This window comes from Gossypium hirsutum, chromosome D06 (genome assembly GCF_007990345.1).
Source record: "Gossypium hirsutum isolate 1008001.06 chromosome D06, Gossypium_hirsutum_v2.1, whole genome shotgun sequence".
Taxonomy (NCBI): domain Eukaryota; kingdom Viridiplantae; phylum Streptophyta; class Magnoliopsida; order Malvales; family Malvaceae; genus Gossypium; species Gossypium hirsutum.
In genome coordinates this window covers 1725319-1746509 of record NC_053442.1, presented here as the reverse complement: position 1 = coordinate 1746509, position 21191 = coordinate 1725319, and the positions used below count along the sequence as shown (strand labels likewise).

At 31.1% G+C, this 21191-nt stretch overlaps 1 protein-coding gene across 1 annotated transcript; it reads left to right on the top strand.

Annotated features, from left to right (window-relative positions):
• The first annotated feature begins 13070 nt into the window (after positions 1-13070).
• On the top strand, positions 13071-20629 carry LOC121218715 (polcalcin Syr v 3). The gene is made up of 2 exons (XM_041096403.1): positions 13071-13356; positions 20559-20629. Exons 1-2 carry the CDS (start codon positions 13071-13073, stop codon positions 20627-20629), a joined length of 357 nt encoding a protein of 118 aa, XP_040952337.1.
• Positions 20630-21191: the final 562 nt, after the last annotated feature.

Below are 21191 nucleotides of genomic sequence, written 5' to 3'. Positions count from 1 at the left end.
TTCATCCCAACTCAATACTTGGTGTCATTAATGGGTTTGAAATGTTATTCAAAGCCCATTGAAACCCAATAATTTAGTCTTTGTTTTTTTTGTGTAAGTTCTGAATTTAATCTAAATGTTTAAATTTGGTCAATTTTAGTCTCTATTAAAATTATGAGTTTTTATCATGACTCAAATGGAAGCAATTAAATTATTTGGTTAAATTTTGCTATTAGTCCTGTAGTAGGCCCAAATTGACCCAGGCCCGTGTGGAATAAATAATGGCACACAGCCCAATTTTTACAAAGCCCAAATTAAACCCTAGCCCTAAGCAATAAGGAGCGCCGCAACAAGCCCTCAGCGCCGCAACAGCCCTAGCCTCCAGCGGCCTCTCCAAGTGCAGCACGACTCAGGGCCGACCTCTCCACGAACGCCTGCAAAAACGGACTCAAGAAGTCCAAAGGAGAAAAAACAAGCAAAATATATTATTTTTTTTATATTTTATTTTTTCTTTTCGGCCTATAAAAGGCCATTTAATCTGCAAAATACGGAGGGGTATGAACAGAGAAATAGACAAAGAAATCGAAAAGTAAAACTGAAAGTTCAAAGTTTTTTAAGGTGAATCGGTTCTTTATATGCTTCATTCTTTTTATTTTGTTTTTTTTAAAAAATAATACAAAAAGGGTGAGGGGTTTACCTTCAAAGCTTCGCCGATGAAGCCCACGTTCACCGTGTTCAGATCGGAGGTCCGGCGGAGGGCTGAGGCTTGAGGCGAAGGCGCGTTGCGGCGGCGGCGCGAGGACGCTAGGGTTTAAACCCTAGCAGAGCACCAGAGATTTTTTTTTATATTTTTTCATTATTTTTACCCATTCGGTTTCAACTGATTTTGGAGGGCAAAAATTTGGTTTTAAACAATATTCAAAACGACGCCGTATCGTCCAGGCCCTGACCCGCGCGGTGACCCGACCCGAAGGGGAGGATCCGCGCGCTCTGACGTCCCATGGTCTATTTGCGCAATTGGCCCTTCCTTCTTTGCAACGTTTTTTTAATTCAATCCTTTTTACTTATTTTAGAAATTAGGCCGCTTATTTTATTTTTGTTTCAATTGGGTCCCCCGTTGCACTGCGTTTTGGGAAGGATGGGATAATTTCCCTTTTGGTCCTCCGTTGTCGCGCGCGCGTTCAAGGGGGTCCTTTCTTTTTAAATTTATTCTAAATCTGCCCCATTTTTTTCGTTTTTAATTCAATTTAATCCACTTTAGTTTCTTATCATAATTATGCTATACCCTTATTTTATTTTATTTTATTTATTGTTATTATTATTAACATTATTATTATTATTTCATTCATACATACGCATATTTTATGTATAACATACATGCATATTTAATATTTATTTTAAGCTTTTATACATGCATTCATACATTCCGTTCGCACATTTTTAAAATTTCTTTTTTTTTTATAGTTTTTATTTTTCTTTCACATGCTCATATTTTATACATACTTACACATTCTTTATTTTGTAAATATATATGTATATATAATTTTATATTTTTATTTTATTGATTCACATGTACATATCTTATTTATATTTTATTTATTATTATTTTATCGTCACCAATCCCACATTTAAAATACACTTACATTTTCTACAATATATTTATGTACACATTTTTCTTTAAAATCATTGTAAATATTTTTTATCATTTTGTATACATATTGTACACATACACACAAGCATTTAAATGTACACATATTTTCATGGTTTACCTACATATGTATACTTATACATTTTTATTACGGAAAATATATACACATATGCATGTCTTTATACTTTTATTTTATTTATACAATTTACATATACATTTTAAATTAAAGTATTTGTTCCATGTTGTACCTTAACCCTTTTTAGCATCCATTTTAAAATATATATTTCGATTTTCTCAAAGTATTTAAATCATCCTATTTTATAAATTCCAAAATATTTGGCGTTCATGATTCTCGGGAAAGATTGTGTCCTAACTTACTGGATCGCGATTATTTTTCGATGAATTTAGGAAGCCAAGTATTTGTTTTGCAACAAATTCACAAATTTTAAATAAAAGCTTATTCTCGGGAATTCAGAATGTTGGGTCCTAACTTACTGGTCATGACATTTTCTTCTAGAAATAAGAATTTTCAAAAACAAAAGGCAATATTCAGGTATTTTGAAGATTTAAAAACATTGTGCCCTAACTTACTGGGTGTGGTGTTTTATTTCTTTGAAATAAGAATTGTCTTATTATTTTAATCCATTCATGAAATAAAAAGTTTCCTTTTAAAATCTTTTCAAATTTTCGACGCTAAGGCATTTGAAAAAATCAATTTGGTACCAATTTTGGGCGTTACGAGGGTGCTAATCCTTCCTCGTGCGTAACTGACCCCCAAACCTGTTTTCTCGAATTTCGCAGACCAAAATTATTTTTAAGGTGGGCCGATCACACCTTAATAAAGGATCGGTGGCGACTCCAGTTTTATTTTTTAAAAAAAGTCGACAACTAAATTTTTGTTTTCAAAAAAACGGTTTCGACAAGTCTTATACTATGTATAAAGTTGTAGATTTATTCCATGTTTTTCACTTGAATTATTCTTAGTCCCTATACTTTTTAAATTTCGAACTATCAATTTAGATGCAACTGACAAGCTTTAAATCTATTAACCAACTTTTTTGAGAGGACATTAAACGTGGTAATATGTTTGTCATATTAAAATTTGAAAATAGAAAATCTTAACTTAATAAATTTTAACAACTACCATTTGATTAGGACTTAAATTTTAAAAATGATTAAATTAAAATAGAGAAGCTAAATTCATAACTTACATATAGTACAAGGACTAATAGTAGAATTTAACCATTTTTTAAAAGCACTGATCTCACAATTTAGTACAAAGTACAAATAACCTTATTTAAATTTATTTTGATTTAAATATAAATATATTGATACAAGTATTATGGAAGCCTTGTGCTAGAAGTCAGATTGTATTTTGCTTCTTTTATTCAAAAAAAGGGGGCAATTAGTCTTTGTATGTTAGACCAAAGAGCAAACTAGTCATTTTTGTTAAAAATTCCATCAATTTATACAGTTAAAAAATATGACGTGCCATGTGTACCTCATTCTGTTCTACAGGGACCAATTTTTTAATAGTAGAAATAGATGGGATTTTTAACAAAAAAGGATTAGTTTGCTTTTTGATTTAATGTACAGGGATTAATTTGCTCACTTTTTGAGTACAGGGGACAAAATGCAATCTAACTCCTAATACAAGGGCCTTCATGATACTTTTACCGAATATATTCTTTTTTTTTAAATGTCAATTTTTTAAGGCTGTTTGTGAAATAAATTAATTCACGATGTGAGTGAAAAAAAGATCATGTAACAAATTTATGAAAATTAATATAAAAACCAAATGAGGTTTTGGTTGCAATGGTAAAATTGAGATAGTGAACATTATGCTGTTATAAGTTTAAACCTTATGATTCCCAATTAAGCCTATTTATGGGTCAGGTTACTGGTCCAAATTTGTTCGCCACAAAATTTGGGAGAGTTTGGGAAAAATATTAAGCTTAAAAAAGAACTTGAACAAACAATTATTAGGACCATTTAAAATATAGGTTGAGCTTGGGCTCAGATATTTAAGTCCCAAGCTTAACTTGACCTGGTTCGATTTCTATATTTGTAATATATTATATTATGTAATTTGTAGCACATGAAAATTTAATCTATAGTAACCTATAATTCTAAGGACAAATCTCAAAATTATATATGAACTTTGATTCAATGTGCAACTGGATACATAAACTTAATTTGGTACAATTATATAAATGAAAATTTGATTGTGGTTCAAATGTATACATGAAAATTTAATTATGTTTCAATTATACACATTTGAAGAAATGAATACATCCGTTTATTTTTATATTGGATAAATATAATTATTTGTATATGCAATATATAAACATCAAATGACGCTATATCAAATTGTGTTAATAATTTGTGAGCATTGAATCAAATCAAAATTTTTTGTATAAAATTGTACATAATCAGAGTTCATACATAAAATTACACATTAAATCAAAGTTCATGTATAGTTTTGAGATTTATCCCATAATTCTATAATGTAAACATTTAAAAATGTCAAGTTCTCTATAAATAAACTTTAGTAAATGAAAAATATATAAAATTTTTAACTATTAAATTAAAATTAATACAATTTTTTCAAAAAAATCAAAAAAATAATATGGGTAGCCTAAAATTGACTTAGGTTAATTATTTACAAATATGAGTGGGTTTGGGCAAAATTTTAGGCTTATATTTCAAGCAGGGTTTAGGCAAGCATAAAGTGTGTTAATATCATGCATAAGCCTAACCCGAACCCGAACCCAAACCTAAACTCGATCTAACCTGACCTATGAACACTTCTATTCTCAATATATATTCTAAATTTATCAAAATATAAATTGACATAAACACATTTAACATAATATTTGTTACTCTATCGCTTTTAGTAATTTTATAATTAAATTATAATTGGATTAATGAGTTACACTAATTCAATCACTCTTAATAACAGATACATATAAAGATAAATATATGGTATAGATTATGATTCTTCACCTTCCATGTCTTTAAAGGGCAGAAGCAAAGCTATATACACTTTTGTCTTTAGAAGCCCACTTTTATACTATTTAATTTTTTATTCTGATTATCTTTGCATAAAATATTCTTTCCCTTACCTTTTGGAGCCTACCTGAAAGATTATCACCATCTTCCTGCTTAATTAGCCTAATTAGACTGATTTTTTTAATTACTTCTCTTATTAGTTATAGTAATCTCTTATGCTTAACCCCAATTTTTAGTTTTTAAAAGAGCACTTCTCTCATTAGTTACAGTAATCTCTTATGCTTGAGTATTCAAGATAAGAGTTTCACCGTTGAATTATAATTCGCGAGTCTTTAATCCGTATCATAGATTTTTCGTTCGGTTCTTCTCAATTTTTGTTCAATTCCTTTCATTTTTCATTCATTGTGTTTTGTATTGATTAACTATGACTAAAATTTAAAGCAGTAAATGCGATTTATTCCTCACCCCAACTTCAACCCTATTTTTATATTTTTCGTCTCCAACTCATTTCAAACCCAATTTTCTGAAAGCTTCTAATATTCAAATATAACTCTGAAAAAACACCCTAAAGTCCTATATGACCTGCCTCAATATATTAAATATTTTTTTATACTACATTAATTTAAAAAAAAAGAAACCAAAAAGAACACATATTATAAAATCTTAGAAAAATTTAAAATTTAATTAAAATATATAAAATTAGTTATAAAATTAAAAGAGGGTATTTTGATAAACTTTTTAGGATGAGCTAATGCGAGTTCAATCAAAACTCAATTGGTATGAACATTGTTATCAATGTAAGATGACGTGTGTTCTATGGAGTCAGATTGGGTCTAAACCCGTTGAGTTTTGAGTTGATTTGTCATTCCATATCTAAACTTAGATTATTAATTCTTATACTCTTTTTGTAAGCTCATAATTATTAGTAGTGATTTTTCTTTTTGCAATTATTTTACGGATACTTTCCAAAAAGATAAACGATTGAAATATTTGAAGTGATATTTGAGATGCCAAATGCATCTTGATTCTTGACTATCATAAGGGATGTATAAAGGCAATTAAGAAATATATATGCACCACAATAAGTGGCACTCAAGTTTTCCATACCCGATTGAGTGAATTAAAAGTTATAATGCTTAAGAAATTAATAAAAATATACTGAAAATATGGGAATCGTTTGATTCATGCCTAAATTCACAAGAGAGAATGAAGAACAAATGATTACAATATAGAGAAAAGAATAAAGGGAAGCTATAGCGTATGATCAATTTGCAATAATTTAGAACAAGATACGTATCTTGGTAGCTTTACCGAAAGTATTAATTTGTTAGCTCGGAGGCAAATGACAACCCAACTGTGTTTTTAAGTAGTAAATTTTTTTATACGAATTTTAATTATTCAAAAGAAGCAAATGTTTGCTACAAATTTGATTGGTTGTAGGAAAACAAAGGAGGTCGGAAGGACGGTTCATTCGGTGGATCGAGAGTCACAATAGGTTTTGTGGAGAAGAGAAAGAGGAACAGAGGATGAGTTGTGTCGAAACCTTTTTTTGTGAGAACAGGATCGACTTGGATTTTGAAAATAAAAACGAATATGGGAGTCGCCACCAATCCTTTTTGATGAGGTGTGATCGGGCCACCTCGAAAAATGGTTGTTTTTAATAAACGATTTGATTTTATCAAAACAACGACTTTGATCCACGAAAATCAAAAAACGAGTTTGAGAGTCGGTTATGTACGAGGAAGGATTAACACCCTCATAACGCCCAAAATTGGTACCTAGTTGATTAATTAGTGTTTTAGTGTCGAAGATTGAAAATTTTGAAGAGTTTTTAAAAAATACAATCCTTTGTCAAAATATTGAAGATTTTTCAGAAAAAAGGGCATATTTCATTTTAATCGAGAAAAGAAAATTATATCCCGTAAGTTAGGACACAATGTCTTGAATTCCTGATGCGCGAATAAATGCAAAAAAATTACTTATTTAAAAAGATATTTAATTATCTCGGGTTTAGAAAAAGGATCATGTCCCGTAAGTTAGAACACAATCTTTTGTTAATTTCCAAGATCGTTTAAAAAATTAAGTTTGAAAAGATTTGTGTATTTAGATTTATTGCAAAAATCGAAATCCCGTAAGTTAGGGTACGACCTTCTTGAATCTAAACACGAAATTTTGCCTATTCAAAAGTCACAATTTATGCATTGAATAAAATTAATCTAACACGAAATAGTGGAAATAAAATATGGTGTTAATATACATAACAAAACAAAAATGAATACGATGATGTAAGCATAAATAATACGAGCAACAACAACAACCAAAAAAAATAAATAAAAAGGACAAATCAATTATACATGAAATGATAAGTAAATAAACAAATAGGACTACAATGCTTTTCAAAATAATAATGAACACATAAATAAATAAATATCAAATAAGACAATAATAACAATAATGAAAATAAATAAAATTATAAAAAAATCTATGTATATATATAACAAAGTTTGAAATAAAAAAGATATAAATAAGCAAGTAATAATATCAATATATAATAAGACAAATATATTTGAAGTTTAAATAAATAAACATAAATAATATAATAACAATAACAAATGATAATAATAATCATAATAATATCTAATTTGCTAATATTATTAATAAAATAACTAAAATAATAAAACAAACAGGCTAAATCGAAATTTGAAACAAAATTTGGGGTTTAAAACGCAAATAAACAAAAAAGGGGTCCCCAGGAACCAAAATATAATGCGCTCAAAGAACGGAGGGCTGATTTGGAAAATATCCCAAGCCCTATGCCCAGCGTTTTGACGCAGACTGAAATGAAACGCGCGAAAAATTACACGGCCAAATTTAAGAAAACAAAAGGGACCACATTGCACAATGGCGCGAAAACGAAAGGACCTAGCGTGTAAATATCCCCCCACATGAAAACACGCGGATCCTTTGGCGGGTCGAGTCGCGGTCGCAGTTTTTCTCCTAAACGACGCCGTTTTGGGGCTTCTGAGCACCAGCCAAAACGACGTCGTTTTATCTCCCCTATATAAGTCACTTTTTTTTTAAAAAAAATTCATTTCCCTTCTCACACTTTTAAGAAAACAGAAAACTTCAAATACTCTCCCCTCTCTCCCTCCGGCCACGATCCGGCCTAAGGTTCCGGCGCGCCTCCACCGTAGCTCCGCCACAGGTGGCGGTCGGAGGCGTAAAATCGAACCTTTTGGTCCCTTTTTGAAGCCGGTTGCCTCTAGGACACGGATTCAAGACCAAATCTCGTGAAAAATGATCCCGAACCTAAAAAAAAAGAGAAACCGCCCGTCTTCTCCTCCTTCGGCACGGCACATGTGAGTTTTCTTTTTTCTTTCTTTTCTATTACTTATTATTTAGTATGAAAAATAAAAAAACAAAAATAAAAAATGGATGGAAAAGAAAAAATGAGAATCTAAAAAAAATCACCTTTAAGAAATCTTTTTCTGTTTTTATTTTTCAAATGTTTGTGAAAAAGGGGAACCCGTTACAAACATTCGATCGAGGCTTTTATAGCCGATTTACACAACTTTTTGATTTAGATTTTTTTATTTTTTTTGCTTCGATCTTCTGTTGTTACGTGTTTATTTTCTTCTTGCAGGTGGTTGATGGCGCAAGTGGGGCGGCGACGTGACCCTGGAGTGGCAGACGCGCGGCGATGGCGGCTGGCAGGTCAAGAGTCAGAGGACCCTAGGTGCGGCGCACCTAGGGTTAGGGTTGCTGCATCTTTTTTTCTGAAAATGGGCATTGAGCTTGTGGGTTGTTGGGCTGGGCATTGTAATTGGGCTCGAGTTTTAATTTTATTTAGGGTCTATTGATTGGGTTGCTGGGTTAGGTCTAGGTGGGTTGGTATTTAGGCTTGACAATTGTAATTGGCTGCTATTTTTGTTTTGCTGGTCCATGCTCGGGACAAAATTGGCTTATTACAAGTTGAGTTGAGAGACCGGAGGGAGTTGGAAGTTGGAACTATGTTTGGCTCCATTGACTACATAAAGGTATTTAATGGGAATATTTATAAGCCACATGCCCTCTCTTGGTTGGTTGTTATTACTCATAGTGTAGTGTCGGCCTTCTTGTTAGGTTGGCAATATGATTTTAAGTGACATAGCTGCATGGTATAATTTAGTCCATACATAAAGGTGTAGGTATTGGTTGAGGAGGCTTTTGGCAATGTATGTGTAACAATTCTCCCCTTGGTCGAGGGGGAGATTGTAAAGTGACCTCCCTAAAGACCAAGGGTTTTGGCAAGATATTTGACTCGTGTGGCACAATGCAAGATGGCAAAATTTTGAAAAAAGTAAATTGAATTTCGAGTTTGTACCTACTTACTTAATAGTGGCATGACTTAAGGAAATGTGTGTTCGTCGTTGCCTATACAACGCAATTTATAAACATTATGATGAGATGTAGGGTATGCCCGTGCTTGCAATTAGTCGGAGATATTGTCAAATTAGGAAATTTGTGTTGAGGGTGTGCGAAATGCATGCCAGTGGTATAAAGGAAAAGCCTTGGGTACCTGACTTATTAGAAACCCGTGCTCTTACTAATTTATCTTGAACCCATTTATGGATTTATTCATTTGTGTCGTTTATAGTGTGACTTACCTAAACCCTGAGTAAGTGAATGACCATGTGTGTATAACTCATGCACTTTAATATACTGGGAACTTGTGCTCTTATGGTAGTGGGTTGAAGGTTGGTATGTTGGGTACACGATTTCCAAGTGACATGACTTCAATCACAATAGAGAAACCATAACTCGATTAAAAAAGTAAATGATATCCTCTCATTAACATTGTATGTATTATGAAATTGGAATGTGGCCACAAGTCAATTGTTTGTGACAAATGATTAATCATTACTAGTATGAGTAATGATTATTTTCGTCACTGGAGATACAATGCTAACCATGAGATAAAAATAGATCGGATCTGGTGAATGAATTAACCTAAAGGGATCAAGGATATCCTATGATGGTAATACACATATGATAAGGTTATTAGACAAATGCTTAATAGTTGTAACTTTCATAATGGTATATAGTGGGGAGATCAGCCATGGTACCTTTAGTGTATTTACTTCATAAATAAATAATTTTGTAATTAATAGATGAAGAGTCAAAACTTAACTACAAATTATTTAAGCCCTTATTCTATATGTCCTATCCGTACCTCTGCTAGCTCACTGTAACTTTGAACGCATCGCATAATATGAATTGAGAATAAGTGGAAGAAAACAAAATGAGAAATAAATTGTATGAATTACTATCCATAGTAAAAGATTTTCCAACGTAGTCTTCATTATTGCCGCACTAAACCTACATATGAACTTCTTAAGTGGTTCACCATCTTTTTGTTTGATGGGGAGTGTGTTGGGATTTATAGTAACGTCTTGTTGAGAAGAAAATGATTGAGTAGTTTCCTCATGTTGCACTTTTTGTTGGGGCTAGTAGATTTGGGTTTTGGTTTGCTCACAACTTTTTAATAATTTTCTCATTACGTAGGTTGATTTCTTGTTACTATTGGTATGATTTTTGTTGTGTCAAGAGTTGTTTCTCAAGAATCTTCATTTTTCCTTTCATTTATGTAAATTGTTATGAGATGGTGTTGGGGTTTTAAGAGGTTTATTCCCTAAGAGTAGATTAAGGGTAAGCCTAAGGGAAAATGGATAGGGTTTGTTGATTTGGGTAAGCGATGTAGTACCTAAGTGGCAGATGCTATGTGTATGTCACATAATTGTGTATGTCACATAATAAAGGTAATGAGGATCATAGAGTTTGTATGGGTCATAATGGAGGCTTGCTAACCTTGATTCCCCTCTTTCAAGTTCAAGAAGGAGTTTAATGAGTCCATAAGCTTTTGTAGCCACATACAAACCACAGGTCAAGTCTCACATTTCTCTAAGACCCCACCCTCAAGTAAATTTAGAACCATAGCCATTATACCCTCACACCCTAAGAGGAGTTTGAAGAGTTTGGATGATCCAAAGTTTCGCAATAGCCTGATACTAGACCTCTTTCCGCTTCGAAACCCTAGGCTAAGAAGTTTAGGTATTTCATCCTTGAGGAGTCTGTGTAGCATGACTTGCTCATATCTTTCATGCTTTCTAGGACCATCTCCCTTAAATACCCGGAAGCACTAATCTTTCCATTAAGAAGTTTGAGGAGTTAGCAAACCCCCTCAAGGTTCTCTGTCAATCCCTTTGTCACTTGGAAGTTGGTCCCCAAAGTCTTCGCTACTTTTTCTTCAACTCACTTTGGAGTTTATTGCCTTTAAGGAGTTAGAGGAGCTCAAAAAGCCACCCATTAGGTCTCCCCATTCAGTGTTGGATCCAGAAATACGATTTAGGGGAGCAAACTTATATTAGCATTGTCGACTATATATTTTTACTATTAACTTTCATATATAATTATTCAATAATTAAAGTTTACATATATATTTATGATTTGAAAATTATATTTATATATATTTTAAACCTTAAAAGCGGTTGGTGTTTGTTTTTGAGTTTGGGGGCGGAATTTAAAATTTTAGAGGGTTTAATATAATAAAATTTATTTTAAAAGGGGTGCTATGTAAATTTCTAAAAAGCTAGGGGAGGCCGATGTTCCCATTGCCCTCTTTGCGCTCTTAGGCCACGCCTCGACATAAGTAACCTCGACCCCTCTTCTTTCTTCGTAACAAACTTCGTTTGACCCACTAACACATTGGTCTTGTGTACGAATGCTCTCTGTGTTGCAATCCTCGAACTTTTTCACCCACAACACATCAATTCAAAATACTAAGAATTGTAATTTTATTGTTTGGATAAATAATTGTTTTAAACTAAGTTTATGTTTCATGACATGAAAAAATAATTATAAAAGAAAAATAAATGATATAAAAATATGGAATATGGATATAATTAATTTGTAAAGATTTATAATTTTTTAATAATATAAAATTATAAAATTACATATTATAGTTAAATTTAAATTTTTTAAAAATTGTTAAATAATGATATAAAGGAGAACTAGTTTATAATATTCTTTTTAGTTTTTTCGGGGGAAGGGATAATAACATCAGGGATTTGGAACTTAGTCTTTGAGCTGCTAATAAAGGCCTTAACCACTTGTTGATACATTGAATCAACGAATGTGAAGATGGAAGAGATTCTTGTCCATAAATAAAGAAGAAGAAATTAATCTCCCTAAGATATTTGTAGAATTTTATTATATAGGGTCGAATCCCAAGTCGAATTACTTTTATTATAATTATATAACGGACTCCAGATCAAATTTCAAGTCGGATTTTTTTATTATAATTATATAACACTACTTCTCCCTTATCCCATTCGCTCCCAATTTATAATACTATTTAATAGAAAACGAACAACTTTGTGCAATAATAATAGAGGATCGAATCAGTGCATGATCTCCAAAAATAACCCACTTGTGTTCCTTTCAAGTGCTTTCATTTCACTCAAAAAATTCCTTTGGGATAAAAAGTTTAATACTGAAGAGATAAAAAAAATGCATTGAACTAAGCTTAATTTACATCTTTTTCTTTTCAACCATCATTTTCTCTCAAAAGTTCCCATTGGCTTTTATCTCACTCTTCTACTTTGAATCTACCAGTCCACAATGCAAAATTAACTAAAATTCCTTCAACATTAGTAAAGGATATCAGTCAATGGTCTCAAAGAGCTAAAAATATTGAGAATCACTTCAAAATGATTGTTTTTTTTTTCCGAGATTCGTTTTGGGTCTCCACTAAGTCAATCGATTTAATCGGTTTTTATACTTAATCAACTTAATTAATCATCTTCTTACACTTAAATCGATCAACTTTTATGATCTTAACCAAATTGGTTTAACATCGACATGTTCAGTTGATTAAATTGATTAACCGATTTATATTATATATATATTATATATATATTATATTTAAATAGTTAATATAGAAAAGAGTAGGGGTGAGCCAAAAATTATTTTTATAAGTGGAATTAAGTTATATATTTTTATAAGAGCTAAAATGCAATTTAATCATTGTATTAACTTATATCTTTATAATTTTCAAAGAATTAAATTAAAATTTTATTATTTCTGAGAGGCCAAAATGCAATTTGATCATTTACTAATAATTTTATAAAATTTAAAGAGGGTAAAAGTGTTATTTTCTCATTTTAGGAGGCGCCGCCCTTGTATATAAGTCGATTAAGTTAATTGATTCGATTATGAATTTTAATAACAGATAACCGATAGATAAAAAAAAATACTAAATTAACTGTGCTCTCCCCTACTTTCATTAACTATCAATCTTCTATATATACATAATCTCAGTTAAGCAAAACTAAGGCAACACAAAGCAACTCTTCTTCCCCTACACAATTTTCCTTTCTATTTCACTAAAAACATGCTTAGTATTAAGGATACACCCAAAAATCTCCCGGCTAGTACTTGCCGATGCCTAAGGAAAGGAGGGCCCGTGCCGGTAACCGAACTGAAAGCCATATTCAAGCGTTTCGACACCGATAAAGACGGTCGTCTCAGCAAACATGAGTTGAGGAATGCGTTTGCTAGCTTAGGCTCTCGTCAACCGGGTTGGCGAGCCTGGCGAGGGCTTAAACAAGCTGATAGGAACGGAGATGGGTACATAAGTGACGAGGAGTTGGAAGTTCTCCTTCAGTACGTCTTGAAATGTGGGTATACCACAAAGTAAAATAGAAAATTGCCTTAAGTTTTGGTCATCAATATGTTGGCAACTCTTTATTTTTCTTGTTTTGGAGTTGTTAGTGTTTACGTGTAGCTGTAATTGGAAGATATGAAAAAAATAGAAGAGTAGGCTCCTTTGTAGTGTAATGGTGTATATATATGTAAGTCCAATATGTAGTAATTTAATGTATAATATAGTCATTTTCTCGTTAATTACTTTGGTCTAATTAGGAACGAAGCCAGGAACATAACTTGGGGTGGAAAGATTGAAATAAAATTATAATATTTTGAGGGATGAAAATTAAAAATTTTATTTTAAAAGGGTTTAAATATCAAACCAAGAAACATTTACATTGGCCACCTAAATCCTCCAATATTAATAACTTTTAGGTTAAATTCTGCTATCCATCCTTGTACTATGTAAAACTTGTGGGTTTAATCTATGTACTTTAATTTGGTTATTTTTAGTTTTTATACTTTTCAAATTTTAAAATTTTAGTCCTCATCAAACAACAATTGTTAAATTCATTAAGTCATGCTATTTCCATAATCTAATGTGGCAAACATATTATCACCTGTATAATGCCATATCAACTTATTATTTCCACAAATTGCTTACTAAAAATCCAACTAATGAATTAACCACTACCATTTGTGTTAAGATTGAAATTTCAAAATTTGAAAGCTATGAAGACTCAAAATGATTCAATTGGAGAATGTGAAGTAAATTGACACTGTACGCTTAATATATGACTAATAATTGAATTTAACCAAACTAATTATTAATTTTTCTATGATCAAATTTGATTAAATTTTGTTCAATTCGAGTTCATCGGATAAATTATATATATATATCATATCAAATCTCCACCCCTTTTTAAGATGAGATTCAAGGTATAATAAAAAAAATTATATATATTTTTATATAATGCTTCAAGTAGCTCAACTCTGACTAGTTTTTTTTTTCTCAGTCGATATAAAAATGACAAAGATAGAAAGATGTTGGAAAATACTAACCTCTTTCAAAGACAAAAATATTAAAAAAACTTTTAGAGTAATATTTCACTTTGAAATACACTCGACCTGAGACAATCAACATCATCAACTCAAACCAAAACTAATATGTAACCCATAATAATCATCTTCCAACTTTCAAAAAAACGAAAGGACTCCTTATACCTGCTATTGTCAAGGCATTAGTCATACTATTTCATTACCATTGAACAACTACGAAATAAACTCTACCTAGTTCTTAAAGTGAAAGATATTGTGTGTTTAAGCATATTCACAATAACGATACAAACTAAATTAAAACTCAATGATAATAAAAATTTAAATAAATAATAGTAATATTTAGATTATGAATTTGGAGTAAAAAAAAAGTTCAACAAAATTAAACAATAGGATTTGGAGGAATCTATATACTCATGTTGTCTATGGAAAAGAAGGCCACATGTTCCTTTTGCACGTTAAAATCTTTTGTATTTCTAACTTGATAATATATATGTCGAAAATATTTTTTTTGAAATCGACTTATTATTTAAAAATGAAAATAGGAATCGCCACCAATTCTTTTTTATAAGGTGTGATTGGGTTGCCTTGTAAATTGATCGTTTTAATAAACGGTTTGATTTACTAAAACAAATATTTTTGGTCTACATAATTTAGGAAACAGGTTTGGGAGTCAGTTAGGCATGAGGAATGATTAGCACCCTCGTAACGCCCACAATTGATACCTAGTTGATTAATTAAAGTCTTAGTGCCATGAATTAAAAAATTTGAAAAGAATTTAAAATACGATCCCACTTTGCATAATGTTATTTTTAATTAAAGTCGCTTGAATAAATCAAAACGTATGTAAAAAGCCCTCTTATCTCGAGGTAACAAAAGGGCATATCCCGTATGTTAGGATACGACCTCTCGAATCCTCGAAAATAAACTTGCTCTTTATTTTAATTACTATTTAAATCTCATGTGTTTTAATTTTAAAAGGGATGTCCGGTTATCTAGGTTCAAGGAGAAAGTCGAACCCTATAAGTTAGGGCATGACTTCTCGAATCTCCAAATACAGGACATTTACCTTAATTTTAAAATTTCCTTCCTTAAATAATAACTAATGTGACATTTAAACAATGTGTATTCATTTCATTTGGGGTATAATATAAAAACGGTTAATTATATTTAAGCATAGTAAATAATGTAATGACGATGAAATAATGTAAAATAGCTATACAGGTAGAATATTAAAATGATATATAATAAATAAATAAGGAAATGTTAAGATAATACTAATGTAATTATAGTAATAATAATATCACTAATCGAATCATAATAATAATGAAATAAAAGAGGTAATTCAAAGTAAAAAAAAAACAGAAAATGCATGATTTAAAAAAAAAATCACATGAGAATGCTAAAAAAAAACTAATAAACGAACAAGAACACTCTAAATAAAATAAAATAAAATAAAATAAAATAAAATAAAATAATAAAAGACAATAATAAGTAAAATGTACCCATAAAACATGTATATAATTCAATTCTTCGGTATGTATAAAAAGGAGTAATAAATAAATGAATAAACAAAATAATAATAATAAATAATAAAATAAATAAATAAACAAAGGCTCGGTGAAAATAAAATAAAAATAAAAAATTGAATATAGCCACTAAGTAAATAAATAAAAGAGTTAAACTGATTGAGGGACTTAATCGTAACCCAAATCAAATTAAAAGGATAAATTAAGATGAAGTAAATAAATAAAAGACTAAAATGAAAATCACGAAAACAAGTGAGGACCAAATAAGAAATTATTTTGATTTTTGGACATGCCTCCCTTCTCTAGGAGATCAGCGAACCGAGAACTAAATTGAAGCACACGAAAATCATGTGGTATAATTTATAAAAAATAAAAAAAGAGGGTTAGGACCTAATTGCAAATCGCTTGAAAAGTTGAAGGACTAGTTTTGAATTATACCCTAGTCCAAAAACACGCGGATCCTGAGACCTTGGGTCGGATCTCAGGTCAAAAGGCAAAACGACTCCCTTTTGGGGCTATTGGAATCAGCCCTAAACGTTGTCGTTTTGTAGGGCCTATAAAAACTAATTTTTTTAAAGAATTTTTTGGGTTGGATTTTTAGTTTTGGGTCTGATTTTTTTGTAAATGGGCCGTTTCTGTAATTGGACTTAGACTCTTTATTTATTTTATTAGTTTTTTGGTTTATGGTGGGCCGGGTAAAAATGGCCCGTTACAATATATATATCCAAAAATTAAAATGAATGAAAAAGGATTTAAAAATTGTAGTTTTATGTTGATTGAGTTTTAGTTCGATTGTCATTAGCATTGTTATCAGTATAAAATGACATGGATTTGGACACATTTATCCTTCTATTTAGAAATGAGAGTGGAATTATGAATAATTTTAAGTATGGCATAAAAAAAATAAATTATAATTTTATATAACTAATTGAACGACCAAATCCAACAAAATCTAAGGTTAGCACTTAGCCATACGCAATTAATAATTCACTTAAATCTTTTTCATTGGGGAATAAAGGAAAAGAATATTATATTGGGACAAAAAGCAAATATAGGTTCTAAATTTATTAGGCAAAAAAGTATGGTACATGTCCCATCTTTGATTTTTATATGTTTCAAAACCTTGCAATTTTTTACATTAAACCATGTCTTGCTTTAACTTAAATCTTTAAATACGAATATCGAGAATTCGCATCTTAAAATCAACAGCTTTTTTCGTCGTTGAAGGCCTGCGCTTAGCGTGGAATTAGAATGTGAGAATGTTCTATTAATGGAGATGATTTTGACTGATGATTTTTCGATAATAATTTGATGGAATTGTCCCTAATACATCAACTGTTTATAACTGGAGCTGGAAGATACGTATTCGCCATGTTCCAATAACTCGGAACGAAATTGCAAACCATTTGAACAAATATTCTACCATATAGTTCACAGGATTACATTTATTTGCAAAGCGACCTCCTTCAGCGCAGGGTCTAATGCTGGTTGATTTTAATGTTTCTATGATGTTTTAATTTGGTTGCCATAGTATAATTGCTTAATACTGTCTTTATCTACCAAAAAGAAAATCAACAGCCTTTTTCCAACCGTTATAAAAAAAAATTAGTTTTTCGTTTTTCTAATGTACAATAATATTTTTTACCCCTTTTAAAAGATAACACCAAAATACATTCTAGGATATAATACAAACTTTTTTTTTATCAATTTCTTAAGAAAACCAACTTGGGAAGCTCATTAAATATGAGAAATTATTTTATGAACCCTTCCCACCACATCATTCATGACCTTTTTTCAATTATTTAATGATATTTCAATAGTTTTTTTATGTCATTGACACACAATTTTGATATATTTTTACCTTGAACCATAAACCTCAAATCTAAAACCCTGAACTCTGAATCGTAAACCTTAAACCTGAATCTTAAACCTCGAACCCTGATGGGTTTAGGATTCGAGGGTTTGGGTTCAGGTTCAGGGTTTGAGTTTGAGGTTAAAATTGGGGTTCAAGGTTCAAGTTAGAGTTCTGGAGTTCGAAATTTGGGGTAAAAAATATCAAAATTATGTGTTAATGAGATAAAAAAAATTGCTAAAATATTATTAAATAATTGAAAAGAGACAATAAATTTTATGGTGAGAAGGGTGTTGACACCATTTTTTGATAAAATAGGGTCGACTTGGATTTTGAAAACGAAAACAAAAACAGGAGTCACCACCAATCCTTTTTGATGAGGTGTGATCGGATCACCTCGAAAAGTAGTTGTTTTTAATAAACGATTTGATTTTATTAAAATAACAATTTTTGGTCTACGAAATTCAGAAAAACCAGTTTGAGAGTCGGTTACGTATGAGGAAGGATTAGCCCCCTCACAATGCCCAAAATTGGTACCTAGTTGATTAACTAGTGTCTTAGTGTCGAAGATTGAAAACTTTGAAGAGTTTTAAAAATACGATCCTTTAAAAAAACTCGAATAACATGGGTTGGAATTTAGGATTCTCTCGTTCTGAAAGAATATCACATCCAACACGTTAGGATACAATACTTTAAACCCTCGAAACCAAAGCACCTTATAATTTCCAAAACCCATACTTTGAAATTTTAAGAGGATATTTGGCCATTTAGTCAAACGAGAAATCGAAACTCAGCACGTTAGAGCACGTTTTCTCGAATTTCCAAACGCAAAATATTGCCTTATTTAGAAAATCTTTTTGAATAGTCGCGAGTACAACACTTAAAGGCGTACATTTATTTTGTTTGGGAGTAAATGAAGTGGATTATATTGAACAAAGACGTTGAAATATCCACGATGCAATGACATGAAATAAAATATAATAGCGCACACATGACATTAATACACAAATACCATATTATGCAAGTGAATGCCAATGATATGAAAGCGAATAAACGAATTAAAGTACACACAATGACAATAATCTCACAACATTCATCATTCAAATACAAACATCGATAAATAAAGACTAAGGAATTAAACAATAATTTAAAAAAGTATAAAACAAATTAAAATCAAATAAAATGTAAAAAACAATTCTAAAATGATAGTGATGAGTTAAAAATAGATAATGCAAAACAAGAAATTTAAGGTTAATAATATACAAAACAATTTTAAAAAGGATGATATATATATATAACAAATGATGTGTATATATATATATAAGACTAAGATAAGTAATTTAAGAAAAGAAAAATCTTTGAAAAGAAAAACAAATGAAGCATTTTAAAATAAGTTGCGTTTAAAAAAGGTATATGAAGCAATTTTAAAGTAATAAAACACTTTTAACTAAATAATACATAAAATGAGTTCAAAATAAAAAAAATGGCAATTTAAAGGAAATAGTATAAAACAATTTATAATAGTTAACATGTATAATACATCTTAACAAAAAAATAAAATAAATAATAATAAAAGCAAATCAATATATCATATAAAAAATTTTGGAATGTCATATAGAAAAAGAAATTTAAAATAATATATATAAACAAAAATGGTTTAATATAAATAATAGGTAAAAATAATAATAAAACTGTTTAAATGAAATAATATCTATAAAGAAAAAACTACACAGTTTAAAAAACAAATAAAAATGAAATCAAAACAAACAAGAAAACTAATAATAATAAACAAAAGCAATTTAAAAGAAAAATAAAAAAATAAAAAAATTTAAAGAACTAAGGATGAAACTGGAAACGGACCAGAATCTGGGGGTTGAAACTGTAAATAAATAAGAGGCATTAAGGGCCAAGGTAGAACGCGCTTTAACAATGAGGGACTGATTGGGAAAATAATCCATTCCCTCATGCGCAACGTTCAACGTGGGCCAGATTGGAACGAATGGAAAATCACGCGGCCCAAATAAAAAGACAACAGGGATCAGATTGCAGCACAGAGCGAAAGCGGAGAGACCCTGCGCGCAAATATACCCTTTACCGTAGAAACGCGCAGATCCTGAGGGTGGACGGGCCAGTTTTTGGGTCAGAGCCAAAATGACGTCGTTTTGGCACCTGAACCCTAGTTGCAAAACGGCACGATTTTACTTAGTGTACTTAAGCAAAATTTTTTCATTCCAGCCTCTGTTTTGTTTTTTTCTTTTTTCTTTTTTAAAGTTTCAAAACCTTTCCCCTTTCCTTTTAAACACCCGATCCTTGGGTTTCTTAGCCACTGGCGCACCACTGCCGTGGCCACAAAGACCGGTGGCCGACAATGGAGAAAAAACTTTTAACCTCGGCCTTGGAGCATTCTTGAGGGCCAAACCCCTCAACCCCGAAAAAGAAAAAAAGAAGACCCTTAGTGCCCTTTGGAATCGGTGGCCGTAACGAAGGAGAACCCTCCGCGGGCACGATCACGGCACTCCTCCGGTAAGTCCCCTTCTTTTTTATATTATTTTCATTTATAAAAATAAAAAACAATAATAAAAATAAAAATAAAAAAATAGAAAGATTGAAATAAAAAGAGAATCACCTTAAAAATTTGTTTTTTGTTTTTATTTCTCAAGATTCATAAAGAAAGGAAGAAGTGTTACAGTGCTCGTATTCGGCTTATATAACCGATTTTAAAATCCTTAAACTTCTATTTTTTGTCGTTTGCGATTGTTTCTTGCTGTTGTCCTCTTGCTCTTTATTTCTCTTGCAGGCAACAGTGCGCGTGGAGGAGGCTACGGTGACAGTAGCGGTAGGCTAGTATGGCAGAGGCCTAGGGGCTAAGGGCGGCAGCAGCAAGGCATGCGGCGCTAGAGGCTTGGGGGCTAGGGTTTGCTGTTGCTGGATGGGGTTAATTTTGTGCTGGGGTTATGTTTGTATTTGGGTTTAGGGTTATTAATTGGGCTTGGGTTGTTGTTTGGTTGTAATTGGGTTAGGTCTAGACTAGGTTTGGTTTTGGTCTATTTGGGTTTTAGGCCCCGGGTCAAAATTGGACTTGTCCAGAGGGTCTATAAAATAATTTATCTATAGTTATAATACACACTAGCATACAAGGAACAAAAAGAATGCATGCATTTGGTATGGATATACCTTATCTCCCTATGAAGAGAACCCATTAAACGTGTTGATTTTATTCCATGTTGCTTTCAAGAGCTTTCATTAATTTTATTCAAAAAATTCCTTTTGGATCAAAGTTAATAGTAAGAGATAAAATGTGTATTAAACTAAGCTTAATTTACATCTTTTTTAGTGATCTAAATTATAACTATTTAAACGATCAGATTATTCATACAATTTTGAAGGTTTGTTCAAAATTTATAGGATTTGGATAAAAAAATTAAGTCTA

What these genes read in the sequence shown, in the direction of transcription:
- LOC121218715 (XM_041096403.1), top strand. Translation starts at nt 13,071, where the DNA reads ATGCTTAGTATTAAGGATACACCCAAAAATCTCCCGGCTAGTACTTGC. An exon ending in CCTTCAGTACGTCTTGAAAT is followed by an intron (nt 13,357 to 20,558) that starts GTGGGTATACCA and finishes TTTCTCTTGCAG; the next exon opens with GCAACAGTGCGCGTGGAGGA.